General features: G+C 44.4%; 2 protein-coding genes across 13 annotated transcripts in view; one reads left to right on the top strand and one right to left on the bottom strand.

Annotated features, from left to right (window-relative positions):
* The first annotated feature begins 315 nt into the window (after positions 1-315).
* RNF34 (ring finger protein 34) lies at positions 316-22,111 on the top strand. 3 transcript variants are annotated; one of them, XR_010407398.1, is made up of 7 exons: positions 316-451; positions 12,977-13,195; positions 15,385-15,792; positions 17,490-17,591; positions 17,863-18,064; positions 21,270-21,425; positions 21,788-22,111. XR_010407398.1 is itself a non-coding variant. In XM_064578327.1 (6 exons), exons 1-6 carry the CDS (start codon positions 446-448, stop codon positions 21,278-21,280), a joined length of 948 nt encoding a protein of 315 aa, XP_064434397.1. In that variant the 5' UTR covers positions 316-445; the 3' UTR covers positions 21,281-22,111. The 3 variants fall into 3 exon arrangements, 2 of the variants coding, with proteins under 2 accessions (XP_064434397.1, XP_045743661.1); XM_064578327.1 differs by having other exon boundaries at positions 21,270-22,111; XM_045887705.2 differs by lacking the exons at positions 21,270-21,425; positions 21,788-22,111 and adding an exon at positions 20,309-21,248.
* A 2,820-nt stretch (positions 22,112-24,931) lies between these two features.
* Positions 24,932-26,778, bottom strand: part of KDM2B (lysine demethylase 2B) — a 118,136-nt gene continuing 116,289 nt past the window's right edge. For all 10 annotated transcript variants that reach the window (XM_064578318.1, XM_064578322.1, XM_064578317.1 and 7 more), the window contains one exon: positions 24,932-26,235. In XM_064578318.1, the coding sequence (XP_064434388.1) occupies positions 26,054-26,235 (182 nt within the window). In that variant the 3' untranslated portion in view covers positions 24,932-26,053. The remainder of the gene's footprint in view (positions 26,236-26,778) is intronic.

Genomic DNA, 26,778 nt, shown 5'->3' with positions numbered 1-26,778 from the left:
GGAAACTTGACCACCTAGCCCCAAAGCTAAATCTCTACCACACAGGTTCCTCAGGGAACGCTGACTCCTATTTCAGCGACCCAACCAAGAAATCAGTCCCAACGGGCGCCTCCCGCCACGCCCAGACCCGCCCGTCTCAGCTCTGGACGGAATGGAGTCTTCCTCCGCCTATCCGGCAGGCCAGAGGCCCCGCCCCGCTCCCGCCACTTCATTGGCTCTGGTGACCAGCCCCCAGAGCGTCGGCTTCGGATTGGCCGACGCGGCCGCCGCTCGGCGCTCTTCCCGGGGGCGAGAGGCGGGCGTGACTACGCCCCTACGTCGGGACGCTCGGTCGCCGCGAGAGGCGCCGTAGTCGCCGCCCAGAAGGCAGGAGGGCGGCTGTGCGAGGAGCTGCTATGGTTCTTAGTTCTCCGGCAGAGCCGACCGAGACGCGGCGGTCGCGGCCATGAAGGTGAGGGGCCGGTGGGGCCGGGCAGTTCCTCCCGCCTCTCCTAACTGGCCGGGGCGCCTGAAGTGGCTTCCTTTAGCCTCAGCGGTTCACGCCGCCGGCACCTCGGAGAGCTCCGCTGGGGGACGTCCCGGGCCGGCGTCCGGGCCCTGACCGGCCCACAGCGGAGATCCTGGGCTCCGGGACCTCTCCAGCTCCCACAGCGCCTCCCTTCAGCGAGCCTGAGAGAGGGGGGAGAGGCCGGGCGCCCCCCGCGCTCAAGCCTGGTGGGCCGGTCTTTGCTCCTGGCCCTGTCCGCTTCCTCGGGGGCCTGAGGCAGACCCCCTAGTTCCCGCCTCAGCCCTCCATGCCTTCGCCCACAGCGTGCCCTCTCCCGCCCCGAGTCCTTGAACTAACCCAAATGTCGGGAACACTACGGGACTGTCGCAGGACGGAGACTGCAGGACGAAGGGAAGAAGAGTAGTGCGGAGAGTCGTGAGGCTGGGGCTAGGCTAGCAGGTTAAAAATGCCTCAGGCGGGGATCCCACCCTTCTGAAGGATTTCCTCGTAGGCTTATTACTGGGGCCGCGACCTAGAGCGCTAGCAAACTAGATGTGTCCCCATCGCCACTAGGTACGCAGCAAGTAATTTGACAGCTTGAGTTCTTCAAGGTGGGTGTGAGAGCGTGGGAGCATCAGTGAGTGAGAAGTTTAAGAAAAGGGGGAAGATTCTGGCCTACTTTTGGGAGCTGATTTTCTCGACTTGATCTCAGAGTTCTAAAGAGCTCTGTGTAGGACAATCAGTTCGGTATTGATTCATTTGTTGAACTCAGACCAAGTGGGATGAGTCATAAGGTGATACTCTTTCAGACCTAGACGGTTTCATTAATCCCTCTGAAGAGGCGTGCTTGTTGTGGGTAAGGGAAATAACAGAGTGAATTGCTAGCTTAAAACTGTACCCTCACGAAGAAAGCCTCAGAAATTTGCTGTGGAAGATTGATAGGGAGTGTCAAGTGGCTAGAGAAATTCAGCAAATATTTTCATGAACGTTTCCTATGTGTTAGGAAGAGGGAGACTTGCTGAGTTGGAGTAATTGAAAATGCAATCCCACCTTTTAGGAGTTTGCCAATCAAGAGAAAAGACATTCTCAGGTAACCACATTAAAAAGCAGAATATGATGTAAGGTATCAAAAACAAAACGCTCAGGAGCAAGAAAGGATATTTCTGGCCTTAGGAAACAAGGATGATTTTTGGAAATAGGAAACTTTTTTTTTTTTTTAAAGATTTTATTTATTTATTTGAGACAGAGAGAGCACATGAGAGGGGGGAGGGTCAGAGGCGGGACTCAATCCAGGGACTCCAGGATCATGACCTGAGCCGAAGGCAGTCGCTTAACCAACTGAGCCACCCAGGCGCCCGGAAATAGGAAACTTTTTGAACTGTGTGTTAAAGTATGAAGATATTAGATATAAAAATATCTAAAACTAGCTTTCTTTGCTGCAAACCATCATCTTGGTGTGTTAAGATTCAGAAACAAAACAGGGATCTTTATATACATATATATATACACAAGCACAAATACAAATATACATATATATGTATATAGCCTTAAAGAATGTCAAAATCGTGATTAGTATTAAATTTGTCACCCGTCAATGAACTAGATTTAGAAGGAGAGAAGTGGGGACAGGTCTGGTGCTGGATTTTTTTTTTTTTTTTTAAGATTTTATTTATTTATTTGAGACAGAGAGAATGAGAGACAGCATGAGAGGGAGGAGGGTCAGAGGGAGAAGCAGACTCCCTGTCGAGCAGGGAGCCCGATGCGGGACTCGATCCTGGGACTCCAGGATCATGACCTGAGCCGAAGGCAGTCGCTTAACCAACTGAGCCACCCAGGCGCCCTGGATTTTTTTTTTTAATAAAATTTTTTTTAAGGATTTTATTTATTTGTCAGAGCGCAAGCGGGGGAGTGGCAGGCAGAGGGAGAAGCAGACTCCCTGCTGAGCAAGGAGCCCCTATGAGGTTCCCAAGGAACCCTAGGATCATGACCTGAGCTGAAGGCAGACACTTAACGGAACTGCCCAAGCATCCCCAGTGTTGAAATTTTTAATCAAGTTCTTTAAAATCAATTTAAGTGGAAGACACTGCTTTCTGACTTGACATTTTAGAAACAAAGTTTGGTGGTAGTTGAAAAAGTAGAAAAGATACATGATTCATGAAGCAAAAAGGCAGACCTAAATGGACATCAGTCTGTGCAAAAGGACTGTTATGAAGATAGGTGCTTTTCATTTATGTTTTTATGGGAAGTGGATTCCTGAAATACAGGATTTGGGCTATTGTTTATTATTTAACTTTGTTTAAAATTGAAATTGTGAACAATGCTCATCTGTAGATTTCTGGGCAGGGCCAGTGATTCCTGATGCCATGGAATCCTAACACGTGAATGTTCATTGAAGCAAGTACTTCTTTCAGGGGAATTAAAATTACTTTTGAGAGTTAAACAATCAGAAAAGTACATCTTCACTCAAACCCAGGAGTAGCTGATTTTAATATGTGTGGAATGGGTATTTACTTTCTTCCTTTAACTTGTTTGTTTAGAAACTGATGTTTTGAAGTAAGTTTTACCTCTCAAAGACTCAAGTAACTGTTTAACCTTAGAGTAGCATTTAATTAATTTCCCCTAAGGGGTTTAAAAATCCAAATTGGTGTCCTATATTGATTTAATCCTCCTTCCTGTTTTTCCGTATTTATATTGATCTCACCCCTGATTGTACTAATCATGTTCATTCTTTCAAGCTCAAAATGAGAAATTAAGGAGAAAGTAATCTGTTGGATATAATTTCCTTTTTGTTTTTCTTCTCTGAAAGGTGGAGGAATGGTGCTAAGGATCAAGTATAATATTAAAAAAGAAAGAAAGAAAACAAAACCCAAATATGAGGAAGGTAACACTTATGATCTCCAGAAAACCTTACTGTAAAAATCCATCCAGCAGTTTGGCCAAATTTCTTACCTAAAAATACGCATTTTTAAGACCAGCATCTGTTTTTGCAGCCTGCTTAATGTCCAAATTGTATGAGAGAAAGAATTTAGGATGTAGAATTTCCTCCTTTGTTGTATATGGTCTGATTATTTGGTAATTTAAAAGGTAGTTTCTTGCAAATTTTATTTCAGTTGAAGCATATTTCACATTTTAAGGAGCATATGCTCAAGTGGCTCTGAATAAGTTAAAGATTTTTTTTTTTTTTTTAAAGATTTTATTTATTTATTTGACAGAGAGAGACACAGCAAGAGCAGGAACACAAGCAGGGGGAGCAGGAGAGGGAGAAGCAGGCTTCCCGCGGAGCAGGGAGCCCGATGCGGGACCCGATCCCAGGACCCTGGGGTCATGACCTGAGCCGAAGGCAGACGCTTAACGATTGAGCCACCCAGGCGCCCAAGTTAAAGATTTTTGATAATTATCTCAACTTCTCAGCTGTTTCTTCTGCTTTGCTTAGTTACTTCTGCTAGTTCTAAGTTCTGTAGGAAAGTTTTGGTTTTTTTTTTTAAGATTTTATTTATTTATTTGACAGAGAGAGAGAGAGAGAGTAGGAACACAAGCAGGGGGAGTGGGAGAGGGAGAAGCAGGCTTCCTGCCGAGCAGGGAGTCCGATGTGGGACTTGATCCCAGGACCCCGGGACCATGACCCGAGCCGAAGGCAGATGCCCAATGACCGAGCCACCCAGGCGCCTCAGGAAAGTTTAACCTAATTGAAATTTAAACTGTAAAACTTATTCTTTTACATCACTGATTCTAAGGTTTGAAACATCTTTTCATGTTGTTTAACACAAGGACATTGAGTTTTAGCAAACAAAGTTGTTTGGAGTTGAAAATAACACCTATGGTGAGTGAATTCTCCAAGGAAGCTTTCATTAGTGGAAGAACTGAATTCCTGCCTGGTCCTAGTTAGCTTCATACAACATCCAAGAAAATTAATATTCTTGACTTTGAAATTTGGAGGTTTTTCTTTAATGTAACTGTATACAGTATTATATTTAATTTAGAGTTATGGCAAGCAACTCTTAGGAGGTGGCATTATTATTGCTCTTTACCTATTTTCTTTTTTTTTAAGATTTTATTTATTTATTTATTAGAGAGCGCGCGCGAGAGAGAAACAGCATGAGAGGGGAGAGGGTCAGAGGGAGAAGCAGGCTCCCCACTGAGCCGGGAGCCTGATGTGGGACTCGATCCCAGGACTCCGGGATCATGACCTGAGCCGAAGGCAGTCACCCAACCATCTGAGCCACCCAGGCGCCTGCTCTGTACCTATTTTAATCAACGGAAATGATAGAGGGGCACCTGGCTGGCTCAGTTGGTAGAGCATGTGACTCTTAGAGTTGTGAGTTCAAACCCCATGTTGGGTGTAGAGCTTACTTAAAAAAAAGGCAAATGATTTAGAATATGATCATTAGTTTTCTGCTGTTTTCAAATCCATCAGCTTTCTCATTGATTGTTATTTAATCTTCATGGAAACCAGCATGGCTTTTTTTTTTTTTAAGATTTGTTTATCCATTTTTGAGAGAGAGAGTATGCGTGCGCATGCAAGCACACAAGCAGAGGGAGTGGCAGGCAGGGGCAGAGGCAGAGGCAGGCTCCCCCTGAGCAGAGAGCCCAACACGGGGCTGGATCCCAGGATCCTGGGATCATGACCTGAGCCGAAGGCAGACGGTTAACGACTGAGCCACCCGGCGCCCTGGCATGGCTTTTCTTGTTATTCATTCTAGTTTGCCTGGTGACTATAATACTTGGTGGAATCATTAGAAAGGATCACATCCGGATGTGGTTTAGAATAGGATTCAAAATTTGTAGCAAAATTTTTTAATTGAGCATTTTGGAATTATCCCCCCACCCACGGGGATTCTGAAACACACACACACACGCACTCTCAAAGATGGTTGAAACTTGAGGCCATTTGAAAACTGGCACTGTGCCAGAATGATGCTGGGTTATTGCTCTTGCAAAGAAACAACACATTTCCTCTTGCTTTTGTTGACGGGAATGGTGATTCAGAATGGACTTATGTTGTGTGAATCTTACTGAGGAATCTGAGAGAGTCTTGTAATATTGGTGGTGTATCATGGAAATAAATGTCATAGCAGTGGAAACTCAGTCCCACTCGCATGCAAATTGTTTAGGTTTGTGGGTGCACTCCCCTTGCCTCCTTTGTATTCCTACAGAGGGGAGAGACTTTCTAATTCATCCTCTAGGAAGAAACAGTACAGGACAAACACTTTATGCTACCAGAGAAAGAAGAGGAACGTTTATGTTGGTGAGTTTTAGCAGAGGAGCCAAACAGCATTTTCTGGGACCTTCTCAGATCTGTCTTCCTGTGGGGTGATAGCATTATGGTCAACTAGGTGGTAAGCTGCTATTGGTCAGCTTTGCTGGTCACTGGTCTATTATCAAGACCGATGGGCTACAGAGCTAAAGGCATGCTTTCAAATTGGTATAAGTAAAAAAAGCAAATATTTACTGTTTGTATTATTTCTTAATTTCAAATTGGGAATGGAAAAAGTAGTTACTGCCCCCCTAAAATCTTGGTGCACTGGCTTTGGATACCAGAATAACATGAGGAGATCTAGGTGTCTGGGCCAGTCTGGACAGGAGGCTTTAGAATTGGTTTTTTACCATGGGCCATGTATGTGTTTAATGTGATACCTTGTTCTTAGCTAATACAAGCCAGGCAGGCCATGTCCCATGATTATTGAGGAGCAATTTTGGCCTAAGGCGGTATGTAGGAAAGGGATTAGATTATTATGAAAATCATTTATTTTCACTAGTCATTGGTGGGTAGAAAATAAACTGCAAACACAGCTAAGTTTGCTTTCCCTGAGTTAGCTTTGTGCCAGGCATGGGTAGATAGGTGCCTTATTCGGTTATTCTCCATTTTTGAACTACATTTATGGTCAAGTGAGGAAATGTAGCCATCTTTACAGAGTGTTCCTTCCAACCTCTTAGATTCATGGGGTTTAGCCTGTAGAGTCCTCTCAGCCATGGTCCCAAGTAGGATTTGGAATTGTTAGTCACATAAGCCCAGATCATAGCTATAGTTTTCAGAGATCCAGACTTTGGCCTTACTCATGGGAGGGTAGCTTTTTTTTTTCTTCTTTTTTAAATTTTTATAAGCATGCAAGGGTCACTATTCATCTTGTGCTTGGAACCAGGGCAGAGCAACAACTCAGTTTATTGCAAATTTAGGAGCCGAAGGGCTGTGCCTTGTGTACTGTCTAGGAATTAGGTTTGCTCAGAAAATCTAGGAGGAAATGGAATAGTTTGGAAAATATGTTTCAATCTTACCACCAGAAGGTGAACAGAGAGTGAGTAAAAGACAAGGGAATGCAGGCTGCTTAAACTGGTGGAAGATCTTAAAGGATAGGGAAGACAGAGGGAAAGAACATGAACCTGGTCTCTAAAGCTCTTAAAGGAAAGATGCAAAGGGGGGAAGCTTTTTGGCTCTTACCTTACAAGATAGGGTAACTGGGCTCCAAGGAAATAAAGGCAGGGTCAAGAGCTCAGAAGATCAGCTAACATGTTCCCTTTCCACACCCCCTTCAAGAGCCCACATTCAGTAAACTGTTGGGACAGTGCTCTCTGAAATAGTTCCATAATTGCTTTTATAGCTTCTGTTACTTGAAAATTGGGACTGTCATGTCAAGTAGTAACAATTTGGACAGAGTTGAGAGGGGAAAGATTGGTATAGGACGCTTCAAGCATTATTAACTGAATGTCAAGGTGATGGTTGTGAGGTAGGGATGCCTGTGCCCTGAGGGTGGGGCGCCTGGCTGGTTCAGTCGTTAAGTGTCTGCCTTGGGCTCAGGTCATGGTCCCAGGGTCCTGGGATCGAGCCTGGCATTGGGCTCCCTGCTCCGCGGGAAGCCTGCTTCTCCCTCTCCCACTCCCCCTGCTTGTGTTCCCTCTCTCGCTGTGTCTCTCTCTGTCAAGTAAATAAAATCTTAAAAAAAAAAAAATTAGGAAGTTGGGACTTTACGGGAAAGTGCTGGAAGATGAAACCTACTAAAGGGGAGGCAAGGAGATGGAGCCCAACCAGGGCTGGGGAGATTCATCTTCTGAGTGGATTCTTCAACTTGGAGGTGAAGGACAAAAATAGTTTGAACAATGGTGGTTTTTGTCCCCAAAATCACTGCCTTTCTCCTAGTACTGGAGATTTCACACAAAACATGTAGAGGAATAAGTTGGGAAATAAAAAGTTAGGGCCAGAAAGCAAAGAGTAAATAAAATGAGGGAATAAATTAAAAATGAAGGAAGGCACCAATTTCAGCAAAAATTCTGGGCCAATATATAGAAAGGAACTAATTTAAGAATCAGATGAGATTGTTAAAAACTCAGCCAAGCCTTCCTGAAGGGATTAGGGGAGACCATAGAGGGAGAAGAAACCCTAGAGACATGACCCACTCCTATGGGGAAAAATTGTCCACAGGTTGTGAGGAGTGTTTGGCTAATGTCTTGGTCTTGGAGAGAGGTACAGGCTTCAGAAGTAACCATAGCCCCTTATCAGCACTCTGCTGAGTGGTTTTCCAGCTAAAACCTTGTAGGCAGGAAGAAGAGAGCACCTAAACCAAGCCGCTGTTAACCCGTTAGCCTCCATTGTAATTCAAACCACGTGGGGAACCTTTATTTATTTCAAGATTTTATTTATTTGACAGAGACATACACAGCGAGAGAGGGAACACAAGCAGAGGGAGTGGGAGAGGGAGAAGCAGGCTTCCCGCTGAGCAGGGAGCCCAATGCGGGGCTCGATCCCAGGACCCTGGAATCATGATCTGAGCCCAAGGCAGACGCTTAACAACTGAGCCACCCACGAGCCCCACGTGGGGAACTTTAAAAAAAATTCCAGGGGCACCTGGCTGCCTCAGTTGCTGGAGCATGTGACTCTTGGTCCCTGGGTCATGAGTTCAAGCCCCACGTTGGGGGTGGAGATTACTTAAAAAAAAAAAAAAAAAATTCTGATGCCTCAGGTTATACCCCAGACCAGTTAAGTCAGAATTTCTGGGGTGGGACCCAGGCCTCAGGATTTTTTAAGGCCCCCTTGTTGAGTCCAGCCACGACTTTCTGGGCCACTTAACATGCCTGTGCAATTTCCTATCAAGAGACCTTGGCAGTAGCCTTTGTGATACAAGACTGAAAACACCTGCTCCCAAGAAGTCATAGATGTCGAAGCACTAAAGAAATCACCTTCATTTCAGCACTGGTGTGCCAGAAAACATGGGGCTTAAGGGGGAAATGGAAATTAATTTTTTAAAAATATGCTGGATGCAAAAGAAAGGTACTTCAAATAAAACTAGTGACTGGGGCTTCCACGATTTCAAATTTCTGAACTTTGAAGAAGGCTGGAGTGTTGCAAATGCTATCATTAGAGGGTAACAGTATATGTAGGTAGGTTTACTCTCGAGTGTGATCAGAGTATTCTCTTATTGGGAGGTTTTGTCTTAAGTTTACAGACCTAATGAAGCTGAGACCTAGATCTTTTCTGTGTTTCCTCTTTCACTTTGCTACGGTCTTTGGCTGAGTTATGCCAAATATTAGGTTGCAGCAACATATTTTTGCCTGGGACAACACTTCGGTGGTTGGCTTGAGCTTTGTTTTTTATTTTGTAATGAGATGGCCAAAAGAAGATAGGAGTGTTCTTTTCATTGTTTTCCCTTCTGGGGAATAAAGAGGAAATTCCCTCCCCTTTATAGAAACGAGGAATGGGATGAAATTGTTACTCTCCTATATTGATGCCTGCATAGAGATTCTACCTGTTTTCCCAAAGTAAATTCTTTTCCCTTCACTAGAGCTGTGAATATTTTCAGCTTAGAATTTTAATGATTATACTCATTAATAGAGTTTGAAATGTATATTCTTCCTTAACTCTCATTGTAAAACTGCTTTCTGGGAGAACGAACTGTGACAGTGGTGCTTGTAAGAGGGAGTATCATTTGAGAATTCATGCCTGCTAGGTCAGAATCCTTTTTACCTTTAATGCTTTCTCAACTAGTTACAAGTGGATCTTTCTAGGCAGCACGCAAAATTTGATGTTACGGTGCGTGGAAAGGGGTAATATAAAGAAACCTGTTACACAGTTCTTTTCTTATCAGTAATGGTGGTGGAGCTAGATGCTGTAGAAAAAGGGAGTTGTGTTCACAAGGAACTTTCAGTTGAGTTGGGAAGGCAGCGTCACTGGGAATCAGAAAGGGGATAAAAGCTGACAGGGCTGTTTAACTGTTTAGTACCCAGGCCAGCAGGAAGCTGAAGCTCACCAAAAACTACTACTTTAAACTCTTGGGATGAAGAAGAGTTTATCCCAGTGGTACTTTCTGCAATTGAGGTATTTTGCCCCTGAAAATAATATGTACAAGTTGAATTTTTTTCCCCCAACCGCAAACTTGAAAAACATTTATTTTTAATTCCAGTGTAAGTAACAGAGTGTTATATTAGTTTCAGGTATAATGCAAATTGAATTTTTATTTTATTTTATTCTTTAAAGATTTTATTTGAGAGAGTGAATGAGAGAGTGTAAGTGCGAGGAGGGGAAGGGGCAGAGGGAGAGGGAGAAGCAGGCTCCTGGCTGAGCAGGGAATCTGATGGGGGCAGGGCTCCATCGCAGGACTCCGGGATCATGACCTGAGCCAAAGGCAGATGCTTAACCTACTGAGCCACCCAGGCACCCCACAAATTGAATTTTTAAAAACATTTTCAGGGGCGCCTGGGTGGCTCAGTTGGTTAAGCGACTGCCTTCAGCTCAGGTCATGATCCTGGAGTCCCTGGATCGAGTCCCACATCGGGCTCCCTGCTCGGCAGGGAGTCTGCTTCGTCCTCTGACCCTGTCCCCTCTCATGTGTTCTCTCTCCCTCATTCTCTCTCTCTCAAATGAATAAATAAAATCTTAAACAAAAACAAAAACATTTTCAGTTTTAAGAGCTCACTTTTTTTTTTTTAAGTAATCTCAATGCCCAACGCGGGTATCAAACTTATGACTCTGAGATCCAGAGTCACATGCTCCACTGAGTGAGCCAGGCCGTCCAAGAGCTCATTGTTTAAAGCACTGAGGATGAATCTTTCGCTAAAAGAATACTTTTTAAAAAATTAATTTTAAAAATTTTTATTGAAGTATAGTTGACATACGATGTTACCTTAGCTTCAGGTGTATAAGATAATGACTGACACCTCTATAAGTTATGCTGTGCTCACCACAAAAAAGAACACACACTTTAAATGAACTTAATCTGGATTTTCATGCTTTTATGTTTAAACATATCATGGCTCTAGAGTCTGAGGTATATATTTATTTAAAGGTATGAACTATTAATTATAGTTCAACCTGACTTTTAAAGGCATCACTGTTTCTCTAGAATTATAGGGTATGAAGCTATATAATACTCAAGTCAGTGACCCTGAAACTTGAGACTGTTTGAACACTGTATTGTGGTTTCTTATTGCTTTACCTTCTCCTTTCCCTATATTTAATATAGCATATTACGTGTGGGAAATAGCAACAATAGCATGATTCTTCTATAGCATTCTAAATAGCCTTTTAAGGTTGTTTTAAAAATTTTTTTAAAGAGTTTGTTGGACAAATAGTAAATATTTGATAGAGTTAGATAATAAAATATGGAACTGTGTTGCCATTTTAACTAATCACATCTCACCTACCTGGACTCCCATTATCTATCACATTATCTAGAGTCTAGAATGTGCTTAAGAATTAGGACAAGGGGTAGAAGCTCATTGGTTCCAAACACTATAGCTTTTATACTTTTGCCTGGGAAAGTACCTTGAGTGCTCATTGAAAATATATTTTCATATATACTCAGACCAGCTTGGTTATCAGGTTTCTGAGTCTGCAGTAAAAAAGGAGACAGGTTGCTGGAAGTGAGTATAATGTGAACAGTGGTGCCTCACAGGGAAGAGACAGGAGAAAAAAACTAAAGGCAATACATTAATTTCAGGCCATTTAGTGGAGTGACAAATAGCCCTTCTGCCCTGGAAGGTCATTATGGTTATCCAGTCATCAGAAATTGTGTTTAGTGTTCTCATTTTGAAAAAATAGGATCACTGCTTTTTAAAAATATATTTTTAATGTCAAAGTAGTATATTTATAAAGAGCTTGGAAAGTAGAAAGAAAATAGATTTATACAAGTTATATTAAAACCCTAGAGCTTCAGTTGGCATTTTGATGTTTTCCCAATCATTTTTTCAAAATAAAATTTATATATGCCGTAGTTTATTATGCACGGCTACACATGAGAGAACAGAAGTTTAATGAAATTAAGTAATTTGAGTTTATATTTGGTTTGCTAAATGATAGCTGGGAAAAATCTTCCTTAACCTGTAGAACTGCGCTGTCTAGTACAGTCACCAGGTGAAGGTGCCAGATAGAATAGAGGGTGCTCAGTCAAGTTTGAATTTCAGGTAAACAACCAACAGCTATTTTGGTGTAAGCATATGTCACATGTTGTACAACGTGTACGTCCATCCAGTCATTTTTCTTTGCGTGCACACACATGTATCTCTGTTTCAGTGTATGTGGATTTTTTTCTTTTTTTACAAAAATTGGGTTCATATTGTATCTTTTCCTTTTGTTTAATGATGTCGCAAGTTTCCCCATCGCCAAATATTCTTTGAAAATACCAGAAAATTATCTCTTTCCAAAGAGCTTAAACTTTTGATGCTTCCAAGAATAATCTCTCAAAACCACAGTGAGATATCCTCTCACACTTACTAGAATGGCTATTATAAAAAAGACAAGAAATAATGTGTTGGTGAGGATGTGGCAGAAAGGGAACCCTTGTACGCTGTTGGTGGGAACGTAAGTTAGTATAGCCACTGTGGAAAACAGTATGGAGGGTCCTTGAAAAATTAAAAATGGAACTACCATAATCCAGCTATTCCACTTCGGGTATTTATTTGAAAAATATGAAAACACTAATTCAAAAAGATCTGTGCATCCCCTATGTTCACTGCAGCATTATTCACAATAATCAAGATATGAAAACCTAAGTGTCCCTTGGTGGGTGAATGGATAAAGAAGAGGTGGTAGGTACATACAATGGAATACTACCCAGCCATCAAAAAGAAGGAAATCTTGCCATTTGTAACAACACAGATGGACCTTGAGGGAATTATGCTAAGTGCAGTAAGTTCGGCAAAGAGAGACAAATACTATATGATTTTACTTATATGTGGAATTTAAAAAAACAAATGAACAAACTCATAGAACAGATTCCTGGTTACTGGAGGGGAAAGGGATAAGAGGAGGGGTGAAATGGGTGAAGGGGCTCAATTGTATGGTGATGGATGGGAACTAGATTTGTGATCACTTTGTAGCGTATACAAAATCGAATTGTAATGTACACCTAAAATTCATTATATATCAGTTTTATTCCTCAGAAGAATAATCTCAGAGTTATTTAGGGCAAATGTACCTCTCCAGAATGGCATTCCCTGAAGTTTGCAGAGAGCCCAGGTTCCACTCAGCTTTAAACTGTGGTCTTTATTTGTTTTCCTTTCTAGGCGGGTGCCACGTCTATGTGGGCTTCATGCTGTGGGCTGCTGAATGAAGTCATGGGAACTGGAGCTGTCCGGGGCCAGCAGTCAGGATTTGCAGGAGGTACCGGTCCATTCAGATTTGCACCAAACTCTGATTTTTCCACTTATCCACCAGCACCTACAGAAGGGCCTAACATAGTTTGCAAAGCCTGTGGACTTTCATTTTCAGTCTTTAGAAAGAAGGTGAGTTGGATGAAATGTTCTATACAAAAGATACATTTCTTGATTATATGTTGAATGCTAATGAATCATTTCTTTTTATTAAAATTACCAAAAATCCTGGGGCGCCTGGGTGGCTCAGTTGGTTAAGCCTCTGCCTTTGGCTCAGGTCATGATCCCAGGGTCCTGGGATCGAGCCCCGCATCCGGCTCCCTGTTCAGTGGGGAGTCTGCTTCTCCCTCTCCCTCTACTGCTCTGCCTACTTGCACTCTCTGCCAAATAAATAAATAAAACTTAAAAAAAAAAAAAAAAAAACTTAAAAAAAAAAAAAAGAAAAGAAAATTACCAAAAATCCTTATTAACCATTTCCTATTCAGAAAAGTACTCAGTTGGGGGTGCATGGGTGGCTCAGTTGGTTAGGTGTCTGCCTTCAGCTTGGGTCGTGATCTCCGGGGTCCTAAGATCGAGCCCCACATTGGGCTTCCTGCTCAGTGGGGAGTCTGCTTCTCTCTCTTCCTCTGCCCTTCCCCCCCACTCATGTTCTTTTTCTCTCTCAAATAAATAAATAAAACCTTTTTTAAAAAGTACTCCATTGAAGGGACTGTATTACTGCTCAAGTTTTCTGACAAGGTGTTGTTCTCATGTTGCTCAGGCATCTTGCCTTTGAGCTCTTTCTACTTCGATTCTTCCTGATTATGCTTATGTTCTGGAGCAAGAGATTTAATTAGTTTGCAGTTTTGTTCAGAGATGATTTACTATAACTTACTTCGTTTCAAAAAATGTATCTCTACCCACATTCTTTTTTTTTTTTTTTTAAGATTTTACTTATTTATTTGACAGAGCACAAGCAGGGGGAGTGGCAGGCAGAGGGAGAAGCAGGCTCCCTGCTGAGTGAGGAGCCGGATGTGGGACTAGATCCCAGGACTCTGGGATCATGACTTGAGCTGAAGGCAGACGCTTAACCAACTGAGCCACCCAGGTGCCCCCTACCCACATTCTTTTTTTTTTTTTTTTAAGATTTTATTTATTTATTTGAGAGAGAGAGCACACGAGAGGGGGGAGGGTCAGAGGGAGAAGCAGACTCCCCGCTGAGCGGGGAGCCCCATGCGGGACTTGATCCCAGGACTCCAGGATCATGACCTGAGCCGAAGGCAGTCACTTAACCAACTGAGCCACCCAGGCGCCCCACCCCCTACCCACATTCTTAACGCGTGAAGAAATTATGATAAGATAACCAATGTGTAGAGATTCAGCATAAAACACTTGGGCTAAGACAGTTACTTTCTCGGGCGCCTGGGTGGCTCAGTTGGTTAAGCGACTGCCTTCGGCTCAGGTCATGATCCTGGAGTCCCGGGATCAAGTCCCGCATCGGGCTCCCTGCTCAGCGGGGAGTCTGCTTCTCCCTCTGACCCTCCCCCCTCTCATGTGCTCTCTCTCTCTCATTCTCTCTCTCAAATAAATAAATAAAATCTTTAAAAAAAAAAAAAAAGACAGTTACTTTCTCTAAGACAGAAAGTCATTTTTTCTGAGAACCATTCATATTGTGAGGCCATGTCAGTCTTTGATCATCAGTTCAGTCCTCCAAAATATGTCAGGAACAAGGTGTTAGCTTTTGAACAATGCAGCAAGCAGAAAGGACGCATCTTAGTGTCTCCTTTAAGCTTTGCTAGTGCAATGGCTTTCCGTGTGATTAAGGCTCAGTAGGATACAGATTACTATAATAGTGAGATCCTCTATTTGCTTTGAATGACCTTGAAAGATAATTTGCTTTCTCTTTCCCTCTCTGTGTTCTCCCTCCTCCCCCCCCCCCCCCCCCGCCAGCTTCAGCTTCTCTTGAAGTGGGGAAATTGTTCACATAGGAAAAGAGTAGGAAGAGTTTGTGCTTTCTGCTCCACGTGGTTCAAGTCATCTCTGTTCTGCTAATTACATGTTTGCACCAAGGGGTGGAAAGGTTTTAATTCATTAGCACAAGAGTGTATGTTTTTCTTAAAGGGCTGTATTTGAACTTCGGTGACTCCAAACTGCCTCAGCAGTGAGAGTTTTGATTTTCATGGCTTTTGGAACCTGAAGGTGGCTGTGAGAGTAGCCAGGTGCCGCGGAAGACTTCATAAGAACTAAAATTGAATTTTAATAGAAGGCAAAAAGAATAGGAGTGCTTTCACAGTGGCCTATATCTGGCTATCATTAGCTGCTTCTTTTCTTTGTTTCTTTAGCATGTATGTTGTGACTGCAAGAAGGATTTTTGCTCCGTTTGTTCAGTCTTACAAGAAAATCTCCGCAGATGTTCCACGTGTCACCTACTACAAGAGACGGCCTTTCAGCGCCCTCAGTTAATGCGACTAAAAGTCAAGGATCTCCGGCAATATCTCATTCTTCGAAATATCCCAACTGATACCTGTCGAGAGAAAGAAGACTTGGTAGATTTGGTACTCTGCCACCATGGGCTGGGCTCTGAGGATGACCTGGACACGAGCAGCCTCAATTCCTCGCGGTCCCAGACTTCTGGCTTTTTTACAAATTCATTTTTTTCAAACTATACAGCCCCTTCTGCTACCATGTCTTCATTTCAGGGAGACCTTATGGCTGGAGACCGGACCTTCGGATCTGGGGCACTGGCACAGGTACGAGGTACAACTACACCAAAGGCCTGGCCCCGCTAGTTGGCCGTATAGGGTGGCGCCTTTAGGGCTTCACGACTCCCGTGGGGGCAGAGGTTCCACACGCTGCTGAACTCTGTACGTGCAGGCTCTCCTGCTGTGAGTCTCTGAGCCTAGGTGCCGGGTAGCCCGAAAGTCAACTGTCTGAAGCTCATCAGTCTCTTGACTCTAGTTACTTCAGTTTCCTTATAAGTTAAATGCTAACTATTGAAGTAATGACTGTGAAAAGTAGTGCATAAATGTTTGCAGGATTATTTGTCAGTGACCGTGGACACAGCAGTGTAAGTTAACCTAATGCCCAGTTGCCTTGCTACAGTAAAATTGTTCTAATTCTAATTTAGATAGTGGGAAAAAGCCATGTGAATTAATCAAACAATGTGATTATCTACTAATTTCAGAGAAATGCCAGGGCAGAATATTGTCCCAGTGAGGTCCTTGGGCATCCTGATTGAATCACATGCAAGGGCTTGTAATTAATAATTGAGTTTATATGTATGAATGATTCTGAAATGCTGAATGGATTGTTTTGAACAATTCTCTCCACATTAAATTCTCTTCCCTGAAGAAAGCAGTTAAGAGCAGAGGGAAATCTGGTCTAGTTGCCTTCTAAATAGGCACAAATTAGAGAAGTCCAACCTAGGAGTTTTAATTATTTTCCCAAATGAGAGCTGGCATAACAATGATGCAAACACAAGACACATCTGACTTGTGTGCCACTTTTGGGTATATGACCATTCTTGGAAGGTGTGGGTCTTTGTATGCTGCAACATGGTGCTTGTGAGCCAGTGGGGTGGAATATTTGAAATTGGGAACTGACCTGGACTACTGTAGCACTGTGGTCAAAATCTGAAGAGAAAGATATGGAAGAAGGTACGTAACCCAAGTCAGAGATCTTTCTGTTCTGATTGTGGAGGAATTTCTAAAAACTAGAACTAGCATCAGTCATCAGTGAAGAAGTCTAGAAAGCATTCTCTGGAGTCAGAATGTCTAGGTATGGGGCACCTGAGTGGCTCAGTCGGTTAAGCGGCTGTCTTCAGCTCGGGTCATGATCACAGGGTCCTGGGATCGAGCCCCGCGTTAGGCTCCCTGCTCGGCGGAGAGCCTGCTTCTCCTTCTCCCTCTGTCTGCCGCTCTGCCTACTTGTGCTCTCTATCTGTTAAATAAATAAATAAATAAATCTTAAAAAAAAAAAGAATGTCTAGGTATGATGGAGGACTGGCGTCTTCCAAATCGATCGGCCTGAACTTAGCGCTTTAGCTTCTATCCGTCATCTTTGAGGCTCCAGCTAGACCAGCCTCATGCGGGTCCTTTGATGACGCAGCAGTGCAGTTGCATATGCTGACGGCTCTGGCATCTCGTGGTGGCACCTTTCTCAGGGAGTTGGGTTTCTCTGGTTAGGTTGTACGATTTCACACGCACATAGGAATTCGGCTTTTGAGATAACTTAATGGAAGGTAAGTTATTTATGAAATCATGTAGGGCCCAGCTCTTTGGGAGAGGCAGCACCACTGCAGATCCAAGGTCATTGTGGAGTATGCCAGGTGCTGGGGTCACTCTTGGGAAGGATCTATGGAAGGGTTTTCTCCAGTGTCAGATATTGACAAACAGGGTTGATACTTAGGAAAATAGGATTCCTGACCTAATCAGATTGATATGTGTAGGTACAAAGTGAAATAGCTTCAGCAAACACAGAAGAGGAGGATGAGGAAGATGATGACGAAGATGATGAGGATGATGACGATGAAGAAAACTTAGAGGAGCGGGTGAGTGCTCCTATAAAATTTGCTTTCCTTGACATGCCAACCTGGCAGGCAGGGAAAGTGCCTATGTGGACTTTTGCTAGATTAGCACGGGATGTTTCTTCTGGTTTGAATGTAGCATAATATAGACAACACTTCAAGAACTGATGAGAAGCCTGGGAAGAGTAGCCAGGGCCAGTGGTGACTGGAGGGTGAGGGGAGCGTGCAGTTGTCCTTGCTGTGGGAGGTCTGCCTTTGCAGGAGCAGAGCTAATGGGAGCCCTCTGTGATCGCAGACGCCTGGCCTCTCTAAGAAGCGAGTACGAGCTTCGCTGTCTGACCTGTCAAGCGTTGAAGATGTGGAAGGAATGAGCGTGCGACAGCTGAAGGAAATCCTGGCTCGGAATTTTGTCAACTATTCTGGCTGTTGTGAAAAATGGGAGCTGGTAGAGAAAGTAAACCGGTTATACAAAGAGAATGAAGAAAACCAAAAGTCATGTAGGTTTCCTTTTTCTTTCTTCCCCCTATACTGTCCTTCTTTAGGCTTTTAAAAATTGGGCTGTTTCTATCACAATGAAGTTAGATTTTTTGAGAAAATTATCCTTTTATTGAACAAATTAGATGTATGAATCTGTCGATCTATTAAGAAGTAGGTTTATTATGTGATGTTGGCTCTGAGACTGCCATTGCCAGGTGAGTTAGGTCATCGTCTGTTCAGTCTGGTTTTCTTTGCCATAATTTGTTAGAACGCTAATTAAATTCTTTGTCTCTATAGAAATGCATGCTTTCTCACTAACCCTTCTGGCAGGCCAGTACTTTGGTTATCTCAGTTGTAGCTTTTAAATCCTCACTGGAAAAAAAATTCCCTAGAGCCAAGAAGTTAAGTAGTTCTTAGCATCAGGATTAGGTTTCTGTGTAAGTTGGGAAAAGCTGAGGTTAAGAATTCCTGATCTATTTATTGATGAGGCATGGAGCAGAAATCCTTAGTAGCAGGGCCAAGCCATAGAGCATTTATGGGCAAGAAAAAAGATGTCAGTGGTGTTTAGACTGACAAATATTATGTTCCTATCTATTTTTTTTTTGTTTTGAGAGAGCGAGCGAGCAGGGGGAGGGGTAAAGGGAGAGGGAAAAGTAGACTCCCCACTGAACAGGAAGCCCCATGCAGGTTGATCCCAGAACCCCAGGATCACGACCTGAGCCAAAGGCAGACACTCAACCGACTTAGCCACCCAGGTGCCCTATTATGTTCCTATCTAAATGGTCCTCCCATTATTCACTTTTATCACCTTGGATTTTTTTTTTCTTTAAATCTGCTTATAATACAGCAATTACTGATAAACAGCTTTGTGTCCAGAATATGCAGGAAGTATTTTGACATACCTATTTCTAAGATGATGCCACAAGGGTAAACACAGGAATCGATCCTCAGAGCCTTCAGAGGTCCCAGGCTGTGGCTGGGAAGTGGTATTCTGGCAGTGAGGGGAGGGGTCCGTTTGCTTAGTGGAACGTGTGTACAACTGTGCAGAGCGCACCCTGGTCGTGCATGGCCATCCCCCGCCTCCAGGGGTTTATGGTGGAGGAGGCCAAGACATGCACGTTTGCCAAAGTGCCTTTTTCAGTTAACTCACTGCTTACTCTATCCCTGGTCCAATCTCTAGGCCTGTGGAAAACTCGTTTTGTTTTGAGCACAGCTGGAATCTTCCCTAGTTTGACTGGCTTCAGTCACTTACGTTGAGATTCACCCCAGTGGCCTTACCTAATAGCCTTGACAGACCCTGGCTCCTCTGCTTTATGCTCAGAACTTAAAAGAGTTGGAAGGAAACTTCCATGCAGGAGAGGGGACCACAGCCTAGACTCTGGTTTACTCAGGAGCCCTCTAGTGTCTTCTCCGCTGGCTCATCCGTTGTTTTATCCCATGAATCCTTTCTCCCCAGTCCCTGGTTTACAAGAATCTCTTGACATGGCATTGTTATTTCTCTTAAATCCAGAGACTATTGGCCCTTTAGGGTTGAATTCCTGTTCTTTCTGACTGTTGTATTTCATGATATATTCCCATCAGTCCCCTCTACGACCTGTAAAAAGGGAAGCCTCGGTGTCTATAGCTCTAGGACCAAATCTCAGGCTGAGGTGAACTTTTTAAACTCATCCAGCACCTTTCTTATTCAGAGCTTGGATCCTCTCAGAACCTAAATCTGGGCCACAGAACCAGAATGGCCTGTTTACAGTTAGACTCCAACTGGTTTTTGAGATACTTCTAAACTTTCCCCCAAGTACAGACTACTTGATGTACATATGACTCTTCATAACTTTCCTATCAGTGTGGAAATAAAGCTCTTCCTACCGAGATGAAGCTCTGGAGACTGACTTTTCCCGAGGCCACATAGTTGGGTTGGAAATTTCCAGTCATGTGCTCTGAGGCCCGTGTATAGGACAGCCTTGGGTTTCTTCATTTTCACTTACAGAAGTAATCTATCCTTATCACATAAACTTTGAATTACAGCTATAAAATAGAAATAAGTAGCTAACATTTGTTGGGCCCTTCCTACCTGGCCCTAAGCTAAGCATTTCTCATTTCTTCTTCGCAAAACTCTATGAAGTATGGGCATTATTACTGCCATTTCTACTGGAGGGAACCGAAGTGCAGAGAAGCTGGATTGTTTCTCTTACAACACGGCTCACCCGGGGCTCGGCCCCCGTCAGGCAGCGCTGTGCCTGCAGCCCCCGCTCTCTGTTGCCTTTCAGATGGCGAGCGGCTGCAGCTGCAGGATGAGGAAGACGACCGCCTGTGCCGTATCTGCATGGACGCAGTCATCGACTGTGTCCTGCTCGAGTGCGGGCACATGGTCACCTGCACCAAGTGTGGCAAGCGCATGAGCGAGTGTCCCATCTGTCGGCAGTACGTGGTGCGCGCTGTGCACGTGTTCAAGTCCTGAAGCCAGGCTCCATCCCAGGCATTTCAATGTACAGAAGCGACTGGAAGCTGAGTGTTCAAAGGCTGAAACGATTTTAAAAAATGATTTTCACTACTAACTGGGGACAGAAAGATTCCTGCTACGTGGTGGTGACGTTGGTCTGCACCATACGCCCGCCAGCCTGTGGCCAGGCCGATTCCCAGGTTGCGCGGGGCTCCATCCCATGTCCATGATCACTAATCGCTGACGAAGTCAGACTGCTTACAGCATCAGCTCCTGCTCTCTTTGGAGAACGTTTATCCTGTTCTCTTATTTCTCCTTCATCCTCTTTTTAACTTAAACTACTCAGATGTTTGAAACTTCCGTTCTCTTTGGATGAGATCACGTCCACAAGTGGCCGACAGGGTACACACTGAGCAGCGGCCCCTCTGAATGGTCACTTTATGAGTCATGTAGATTTTAAATGCTACTATTTGATGAATGTAAGTTTCCACATTGTTGCTATTTCTGCGTTTAAACGTAATTGGGAACAACCGACATTCTGTAGTCAACTTGCCAGGGCCTTAGACTCAACATGTCCATTTCTGTTCAGGTACAGCTTTTTAGAGCAAGGGCTGCATCTAGCTTCTTTCGTTAGAGAAGTGTGTGTGTGAAATTCTTTTTTTTTTAATGTGTAATCAGTTTACACCGTTTTGTATAGTCAAAGTGTATTTTCAGTGCTACCGCTAGCTAATTTGAACTTTAGGAATAAAATTAGATTTTAAGAAATGTTTTTGCTTACATTGTCCTAGTCAGTTCCTAATTCACTTGGGTACAGCACGAATGGGGGTCTGCGTCCGGTCTGGCACCCTTCTTCGCAAGAGGCGGGAGCACCTTCAAAGATGTGCAGTCTTTGCTGCTGACGTACCAGTAAGCTTAACTACGGACTTGCTGTTTCCTGTGACCAGGTATTGTGCTGGGTGCTTTCTAGTTCTCTCCAGCATTCTGAAATCGGTTGCCTTGCTTTGCAGATGGGGAACTTCTGAGAAAGAACTTGTCTAAAATCTTAGAAAGTCGCTGGGACACTTGGCTGGCTCAGTCAAAGAGCATACGACTCTTGATCTCAGGTCATGAGTTCGAGTCCTGAGTTGGGAATAGAGATTACTTAAAAAGTGGGTGAATTATTTGGTATGTGACTGTCTCTTAATAGCGCTGTTACCAAAAAAAGTGGTAATAAAATATTTGATACTTTAAAAAGGAAGTGGCTAATGTCAGGATGTGAACCTGGCTCTGATGCTAATGTTTTCTTAACTCTTCCACTACCACCCAGCAAATGAGAAACCGGACATGGGCTTATGGAGAACGGTTCCTAGGACATGAATGATCTGAAATTGCTTTACTTTCACATTTTACTCCAGCCAGGGTGGTGTTTGGTTGAAACCAACTGCGGACTCATTCCCACTGGTAGTGGGCAGGTATGTTTTTAAGAAATGCCTAACATCTCAGCTGAGGCCTATTGGGTTTTATTTTTTGACTCTGCAGTGAATAGCGCACATGCCTTTAAGTGCTCAGGATCCACAAGTCAGTCAACAAATCTGAAGATTATAGCAAGGGAGGCAGATAGTCTGCCCCTGGGTGTAGGGGGGAAAGTTTGCCTAGTTGTGAAAAAAAGCATGCCTTCCCATGTCTCCTGGTTTTGAGGGTCAAAGCGTGCAAACCCAGGCCTCGTGGATATTTCAAAGAACCTTCTCTCCTGTTTGCCTACAGAGCCCAGGGTGGGTGTTGGCCACAGTTCATGGTAAGCAGCCTGAGCAGATCATTACCTCACCACGGAAGCAATAAAACTCACCCCCTGCCGAAGCTTTAGGAGCACTTACCCAATCTATACCTCTCGTGAGAGTGGGAACGCCAGAAATTCAACCTTGCCCACAAATCGCTGATTTGGTGGAAAGTCGTCTTCAAAGCCTGGCCAGCAGGTGATAAACACACTAGAGTAGAAGCTGAGCAGCAGGTGCTGGATTGTCTTAAATTAGAAAATTGAGATTCATTTGTACATGGCCTCAGCTTCAAACAGCCTGTTTGGTGTTTCCTCTTGGATTTATAGAAGTTGTCTCAGGTACTTGTTGTTAGCAAGGGAACAAAAAACTCTTAATGGTGTCTTTTAAAATTTTATTTGTCAGAGAGAGCACACAAGCAGGGGGAGCGGCAGGGAGACGGAGGAGCGGACTCCCCACTGAGCAGGGAGCCCGATGCAGGACTCGATCTTGGGACCCCGGGATCACGTACTGAGCGGAAGGCAGACACCCAACCGACTGAGCCATCCAGGCGCCCCTTAATGGTGGATTTTTTTAAGGTAGTGTTTTGAATTAATCTTGGTTTAGTGAGTAGCCAACAGAAACTTTTAGCCTAACAGGCTTGACAACTCACAATACTGACTGACTTGTTTGGCAGAGGGCAAACATGTCTCCCTGCAATGTACGTTTTCTAGCTGGCAAGCTGTCTCTTTAATTTTTTGAACAGGTAATATATGGATAAAAGTCTGAAGGTCTACAGTGGAATACAGTGCTGTTCCCTTGCTCCCATCCTCACAGTATAGGATAGCATTTGATGCTTTGGACGTGCCATGGTATTTCATCCTTTGTAAACCTCAGGTTCCCTAGAGGAAGGAGGGACGGAGCGGAGCCTCTTTTCTGGATTAGGAGGCTGCGATCTAATCCATGAAGCACTGCCTCTGGCTTATGGTCCTTTTTTGGCTTCATCAGTTATGGTCTATGCACTCAGAGCAACTATTTGCAAGCATTTAGCTCAGGCTGGCCTCATCTAAAGCTCATTGTTTTTTTGTGTTGTTTTTTTTTTTAAAGATTTTATTTGTGAGAGACAAAGAGGCAGAGGCAGAAGCAGGGTCCCCGTGGAGGGAGCCCAAGGTGGGGCTTGATCCCAGGACCCTGGGATCGTGACCTAAGCCGAAGGCAGACGCTTAACCGACTGAGCCACCCGGGTTCCCTTTACTGTTATTTGTATTTTTATTTTCTTTAAAGATTTTATTTGACAGAGAGAGAGTGGGAGAGAGAGCCAAGCAGAGGGAGCGGCAAGGAGAGGGAGAAGCAGGCTCCCGGCTGAACAGAGAGCCTGACCTGAGGCTCCATCCCGGGACCCTGGGATCATGACTGACTGAGCCACCCAGGTACCCCTAAAGCTCATTTTTAAAAATAACAGGTCTGTACCGAAACTGTAATGGGGTATCTTTGACTGGTTTGTTCAGGACACCCAGGGGAGCTCATATGCGACCACTACAGGATGGTGGCCTGCCTCAAGCCTGGAGAGACCAGTGTCTTGGTTCTGAGGCATGTCCCTCTGGTAGATTTGGCTCCCCAGCCCTGGCAGCCCTCTCTGCCTCTTCTTGGCAGACCTGTGGACTCCTGGAAACATTACAGGACAAACAGGGCTCTCCAGCCCCAGTGACTGTTCACCTGGAGAACACGGTTATCCTTAAAGCAATTCCCAGAGAAGAGGAGGCGCTTACTGGACATCAGGGTAACACTTATTTGGAAGTTCAGAGAACTCAGGCTGGCCTCTGGGCGGGAGGGTTGCTCCATGATGAATGAACAGGCTTGCAAAAGTAAGCCACACTTTTATAAATAAACCATAGTGTTGGGCCCCTGGTTGGCTCAGTTGGTGAAGTGTCTGCCTTCGGCTCAGGTCATGATCCCAGGGTCCTGGATGGCTAGTCCCACGTTGGGCTCCCTGCTCAGTGGGGAGTCTGCTTCTCCTACCCCCACGCCTGGCTGGTGCTCTAATAAATAAAATCTTAAAAAACAAACAAAACATAGTGTTCAACGAATCTTACCTCTTTAAAGTGCATCTCCCGAGTTCAGTTTTGGGGTGTAACAGCTGCAGAGGTCTCCAGTTTGCATCAAAGGATCTCTGGGTTTAAACTGACAGGCGGCATGAGACTGGGTGGGATCTAAAACCATTTTGTGGCAAAAAAAAGGCGGGGGGGGCAACAAATTACGGAGGAAGGAAGGTGGGTTATCTTCTCCATTTTCAGATTCACTAGAGCAGTCCTTTCCAAAGGGGAGAAGGTTGTAAGACCCTCCTAAAAAAATTCTGTGATGTGAAAGGCCTTCTCCCTGGTTTGTGTGTCTCCAGTTGGAGACGGCCCCTCACAACCCCGTGCCTCCTGCCGCCCTGGCCCAAGAGTCGGCTTCTCCCTCGCCCGCTGGCCCCAGTGCGTCAGTGGCCTCCAGGGAGAGGCTGAGGAGAGGACAGCCCCCCTCCCCCCCGCGCCCCTGGGGCCGTGGCAGTTCTTTCCGGCAGCCCTGCAGGTAAGCCACCTGCCGTCGGGCCGGCGCACACAGGCCGCGCTTCTCTGCGGACGGAGCTAGAGTGTTCATACCGGTGTTGAGCCCGCTGCCTCTGGACTTCTCAATCCAATTCCGAGGCCACTCGAACAGAAACTCTCCAAGGCCAAGAGTGCTTTTTTGTACAATTGTTTATACAAATTCAACAAAGGTAAAACCGCATCGGGGAAGGTCTAGGAAAACACCACCTTACAACAATGGCACCGATGAAGGCGTAACTTGACGGCGCGGAAACAGCCACGTTCTCAACTTTGAACGAGAACTCAACTCACTTCAAGGGAGAGAAAAAAAGGAAGAGAAAGGCTATGTTGGATCATTTATTCTACTTCTTGACCCACTGTATAAATTAGATCTGTGTAGAGTACAAGAGCTCATGCCGGCGCAAAACCCTCCTGAGTGCAAAGGCTGAAGTCGGAATTTTAAAATTTTGAGAAATGGGTGAATTCTATACAGAGGAAAGTTGGCAAAGTGTCTTACTTCGACTATAATTAACATATATCCACATGCTTATGTAATTCTTGACGTGCAAAGCAGGCTCTCAACTTCCAGTTAAACATGCTTTTAATTGGAAGGTCTTCACCTGCTTTGCCAGATCTGGGCACGTGTGGAGACGATTATTTGTATCGATGAAGTACAGGTTAAGTTCTCTCCTACCTTAAGGAAACCAGGAAAGTTGGCAATCTCAAAACAATAAAAACACAGGTATGCATTCAAACCTTGCATAAATAACTTTTAAACAATTTGTACAAAAATAGTTCTGCATAATGTAAGATGTAACAAAACCAAACAAACAAAAAGTGTCACAACGGCAGCAGATGTGGTGTGTGGTCCACTTGATGTTGACAGCGCCCCCCGGAGTTGCAAGGACTGAGGCGTCCAAAACCAAACCACCACCACCATCCAAACTCCTAAGCTCATGCTTCAGTAAATTTCTTCAACATCCATCCTCCTCTCCCGTGGGAATGTCTTCTTGATAAAGGCTGCCTTTAGAAATGGTCCAGAAAGCAGTGCAGTTATAATTCAGAGAGCCCAAAGCGAAGTGTCCGGTTCACTCATCCCCCAAACAGGTGGTGGAACGGCTTCTCCCTCAGCAAGACTTGCCAAATGGAATCGTGTGGTCTGTTGTTTCAAGTTCCGAATTGAAAATAAAAGCCCTAGTTTCTGTAAAGTTTTTTCCCCTCCCCGGCTGTGTCCCCTCCCCCCACCCACCCCTTATTTACATACTTGTCCTTGGACTAACTCAGTTTCTGCAGGAGTTTTTCTTCCACTTGCCCAAACTGGACACTCACAGACATCTCCGCTATGAACTGCTCACAGCCTTCCTTGGTCACCTGCTTGCAGTACCTTAGGTCAATATGACAGATATTTCCACAGCGTTTGAAGAAGGACAGGCACTGGTCAGTAACCTTATTGCAGTCTGCAGGGAAGAGGAGACAACATGAGGTGGAGGGACTGCAGACAGAGGCCACAGGCCCCTACCGCCCCCCCACCCCAAACCCCAGCACCGAGCAATGAAGAAACAGGACAGAGCCCTTGAGCATAGTCCAGTCCCTAGTGCCCTAGGGAAAACTCTCATTAAATGGGGAATTGTTCCAACTACCAATTATAAAGGTTCATGTATGCTTGAAAAGTATTCAGACTTCCAAGCTTAAATCATTGCCTCTTTATATGTATATATTCTCACATAAATAGGTCTCCTGTCTATGCTGTTTAACAAAGACAGGATCACACGATATATTAAATAGCTTGCTTTTCCTATCTAATTTATTGTCGGTAAGTCCTCCCTGTGACGCTATTGTGCACTTATCGGCTTATTCCCTTCAGATCAGTTCTGGGGGAAGGTAGGGAGCAAAGGGTGAGAGTGAGAACATCTGTATGGTCATCTTGGGATCCTTTTTCCTGATATGGGCACCAGGGCTTTCAAGCGAGGCACAGCGTGCTTGTGAGCCCCCTTACTAAA

Source organism: Mirounga angustirostris, unplaced genomic scaffold (assembly GCF_029215605.1).
Source record: "Mirounga angustirostris isolate CCGP_5_RB_7025 unplaced genomic scaffold, mMirAng1.0.hap1 SCAF_14, whole genome shotgun sequence".
NCBI lineage: Eukaryota > Metazoa > Chordata > Mammalia > Carnivora > Phocidae > Mirounga > Mirounga angustirostris.
This window is presented reverse-complemented; position numbering and strand designations above follow the sequence as displayed.

What these genes read in the sequence shown, in the direction of transcription:
- RNF34 (XM_045887705.2), top strand. An exon ending in TTTCAGTCTTTAGAAAGAAG is followed by an intron (nt 13,196 to 15,384) that starts GTGAGTTGGATG and finishes TTGTTTCTTTAG; the next exon opens with CATGTATGTTGTGACTGCAA. An exon ending in TGAAGAAAACCAAAAGTCAT is followed by an intron (nt 18,065 to 20,308) that starts GTAGGTTTCCTT and finishes GTTGCCTTTCAG; the next exon opens with ATGGCGAGCGGCTGCAGCTG.